Genomic DNA, 4,248 nt, shown 5'->3' with positions numbered 1-4,248 from the left:
AATTAAATTTATAAATTGAAAAATAAAAAATAATTAATTTAAATGAATATATTATTTTATAATTATTAAAAATAATTAAAAAATTTTATAATGAAAATTAAAAAATAAGGTTAATAAAATTAATAATTATATTAATAATAATTAATAGAGAAAAAAAGAAAATGTTTAAAAAATTAAATAAAAATTATAATAAAATTTTAATATATATAAATATAAATATATTTTAAAAAATATAATATATATTTTAATAAAATAATATAGATTAGTATTTATAAAATAAAAATTTATATAATATATTTAAATAATAATATATATATATATAAATATTAATATTATATAATAATAAAATTTAATAAATTTTATAATATAATATTATATATTATATTATAGTATATATAGATATATAAAATAGTATATATAGATATAATATATATATATTATATATATATAATATATATATATAGATATATATATCTTATAATAATATATCTTTATATAATAATATAAATACACACACACACCACACAAACACACACACACAACACACCACAAAACACACACAACAAACACACACACACACACACACCCCAACCACACATACACAAAACAGGGTGGAAGGAAAGCAAACCATGTCTAAATTGCCAAGAAAATCATGGAAAATCCATGATGCCAACGTCTTTAGGAAGGTACAAAAAAAAAAAAAAAAATAAATTTTAATAAAATAATAACATTGAAAATATAAAATTATATATAAAATATATAAAATATTATATTTTAAAAATTAAGAATATAAAAAATATAAAAAATATATATATAATCATTATATATTAATATATGATATTAATATTTAAAAAAATTTAAATAATATTAAAATTTAAAATATATATATAGTATATATATTACTATATATTTATATATATATATATTTTAATATATAATATATATTATATTTATATAAAAATTAAATTATATGTTTTTAAATAATAAATATATATATTATATTGTATAAATATATATATAATATATATATATATAATAAAATTAATATTATTATACATAATAAATTATATATTTAATCTATATCTATATCTATATTATATATTATATATCTATATATCTAATATCCATATTATATATGTATATATAAAATATATATATATAAATATATATATATGTATTATACATACATATATGCATACATATATGCAACATATATACTACATATTTAAAAATATAATAAAATATACAAATATATAATATTTTAAAATATATTAATATATATTTATATTATATATATAAAAATAATATATATATATATAATATATATTATATATATATATAAATAATATATATTTTATATATTATGAGTATATATATACAGGGGAAATCTCTCTATCTCGCCTATCCTCTATCTCTGCCCCTTTGGGGACATTTGTGAATGCTCCAAGCTTTTTTCCTTCTCTTCATTCGAATTTTCCGCTATTCGATAAAAATTTCCCTTGGGTTTCCCTTTGGGGACTATTTCTCTCTTTATCTCAAATTTTTCTGTGCCTTGATTCCTTTTAACACAAATAAGCAAAAAAAAAGTGTTCAGTATTTAAAAAGTTGAAGGGGCCCAAAAGGTTTCAAAATTTCCAAAATTTGAACCAAAAATTACAGGTTCTATTCGGGAATTGTAGTATTTGGTGAATTGGGACGGGGTTTTAAAATAAGTATATTGTTTAAATTTCCCTTTGTGGCAGTTTGTCCCAGAAAAGGTTTTATGTTAGTTATTTTATGGGTGGTGTCTCTGTTGTGTCCTTTTTTTACTGTACTATGTGTTGAGTGATGTAAACAGATTTTTTGTATATATTTTCCTGTAAATTTTGATATAAATTTTTTGGAAAACAGAAGGCGAACGAGAACCCAGGGAGTCTTTTTTTGAAGCATCCTGCCGAACTTAACACGCCCCCCAAGAAAAAAAAAAAACCTTGGGAAAAAGTTTTAAGTAAAACATGTCGGCTGTAAAAGGGAAAATTAAAAAATCCCAAAACTGTTTAAAAGAAATGTCAAATCTTTCGAGAATTTGAAAAAGGGGAAGGGACAAAAAGGGGAGGCCTCAGAGAAAAATGGTGTCCCAAAAAAATACCATCTCCACCGGATAAAAAAACAAAGAGAAGCTGCTTAAAGGGGTTTGGAGCAAAGTTCTTCAAGGGCCAAGAAAATCCCGAGGGTGGGGGGTTTTTTTGAGCAGGTCGACAAGGAAGTTCGCAATGGTTTACGTTTCTATATACCCAAAAAATTTCCCTGGTTTGATGACCAAATGCTGAAAGAGAAGGCTTACAATTCGCTAAAAGCTTTGTTTCCCCCCCTTTTAAAGCATCAGATGGTTGGCGGGAAAAAAGGGAAAAAAAGGTAAGAAAAAACTTTTATACTGTAAAACCAAAATCTATTTTTTAAATTTAGTTTTTAAAAAAACCCTTTTTTATACTTTTATTTTACTTTTTTTAAATTCCACCATCAATTTTTGCTCTAAAAGGTTTTAAAATACGGGGGACTTGCTTTCCCTTTGCCATCCCCAAGTTTAAATTTGCCTTTCCTTTTTACATTTTGGGCTACATTTCCCAAGGGATCGTCGAAGGAAGTAAAAGATTGTTTTTCAAAATTTCCATTTTCCCCCAAAAGTAAATGTCCAACCACTTTTTTATCTTTTTACAGCTTCAGCATAAATTAAACAATAGGGTTTTATTTTCTGGGTTTAAAATTATTCGATTTTGAGAGATGACATTTTAAACACGAGTAGTTTAATAATTAAAGGGGGGGGGTTTCACCTCTTTTTCTTTGTTTTTTAGGCACAACATTTTCCTTTAAAACCATTGGGTGGGCGAATCCAAATCCGTTAATCCAAAATTGACCCTTTCTTGGAAAAGAAACAAATTTACCAATAATTCCCGTCATACTATAAGCTTTTTGATGTTTTCAAAGCATGAGTTTGGTCTTTTCTACCCAAAGCTCCCAGATAAAACCCCATCACTTCAAAGGGGAAAAAAAGGGTTTCCCGGGGGGAAAAAAAAGCAAAGGGCAGGGTTTTCCAAAAATGGCTGCGCAAATGCGAAAAAGGGAAAAAATTGTCTATGTTCGTGATCGGAAAGTCGAAGAGTCCATGATGTTTTAAGAATATCTTCCTACCCAATATACATCGCAAAAAAAGAGCTGGATGAGCAGCGAAATCTTCGAAGAGTGGGTACGTAAAGTCGACCAAAAATTCCGGGTAGATGGTCGAAAAATTGCTCTCATTGTCGACAACTGCCCTGCTCATCCAACGTTGTCCAATTTGACCAATGAGCAGCTTGTCTTTCTGGCACCAAATACAACAGCTATCTTGCAACCATTGGACCAGGGTGTCATTTGCAGCCTCAAAGCGTATTATCGTGGAAAGGTTGTACGTCTGATTTCCAGAGCTCTGGAGGAAAAAAAGCCTTGTCCAAAGATATCAGTTCTGCAAGGAATGAAGTTACTGGCAGATTCTTGGGAACTCGTATCCAAAGAAACCATTGTAAACTGTTTTAGGAAGGCTGGTATCACCCCTGATGGTCAACAGGCTGTCATTGATGATTCTGATGACCCGTTTAAAGATCTTCAAGAAAGCTTGAATAACTTGAGGAAAGCAGATTCATCAATGGTGCCGAGTGATGTCACCGCCACTGCTTTAGTGATCTTGGACAACAACGTCATTGCAACAGCCCCTGAGATGAATGAAGATGATATCGTGAGCAGGCTGAAGAACCAAGAAAACGAAGAGGAAGAGAGTGGTGATGAGGAGATCCAAGGTGGAGAGATGTTTGATCCTGTGGCGGAAATGCCTTCGAGATCTGCGATTGAATCAGCTTTAGAAGTTTTGAAAGATGCTGCCATGTTCAGTGACAAAAGTGGACAAATGAAAAGAGCGATTTTTGATTTTGAACGGCTTTATGAAAGTGATCGAGCGGAATCTCTTAAGCACATTTTTAAAATCCTGTATTGAATCAGAAATTTCTGATTGTAAAATCTTTTGAGCACTGAAAATTGAAGTCTAATACATCTATAATTAACCTTTACCAACCCCTTTTTGCTGTATCAGTAAAAATATTGATTTTTGAAGCAATTTTCTCTATCTCGAACTTTCTCTATCTTGAACAATTTTTTTGGTCCCTTGCGAGTTCGAGATAGAAAAAGTCCACTGTATGTACATATATATATATATATATATATATATATATGTATATATAT

At 28.1% G+C, this 4,248-nt stretch overlaps 1 protein-coding gene across 1 annotated transcript; it reads left to right on the top strand.

Annotated features, from left to right (window-relative positions):
• The first annotated feature begins 3,196 nt into the window (after window positions 1–3,196).
• On the top strand, window positions 3,197–4,003 carry LOC119570251 (tigger transposable element-derived protein 6-like). The gene has a single exon (XM_037918069.1). It carries the CDS (start codon window positions 3,197–3,199, stop codon window positions 4,001–4,003), a length of 807 nt encoding a protein of 268 aa, XP_037773997.1.
• Window positions 4,004–4,248: the final 245 nt, after the last annotated feature.

Source organism: Penaeus monodon, unplaced genomic scaffold, assembly GCF_015228065.2.
Source record: "Penaeus monodon isolate SGIC_2016 unplaced genomic scaffold, NSTDA_Pmon_1 PmonScaffold_23483, whole genome shotgun sequence".
Taxonomy (NCBI): Eukaryota; Metazoa; Arthropoda; class Malacostraca; order Decapoda; family Penaeidae; genus Penaeus; species Penaeus monodon.
Note: the sequence above shows the minus strand (reverse complement) of the source record. Positions and strands in the feature narration are given on the sequence as shown.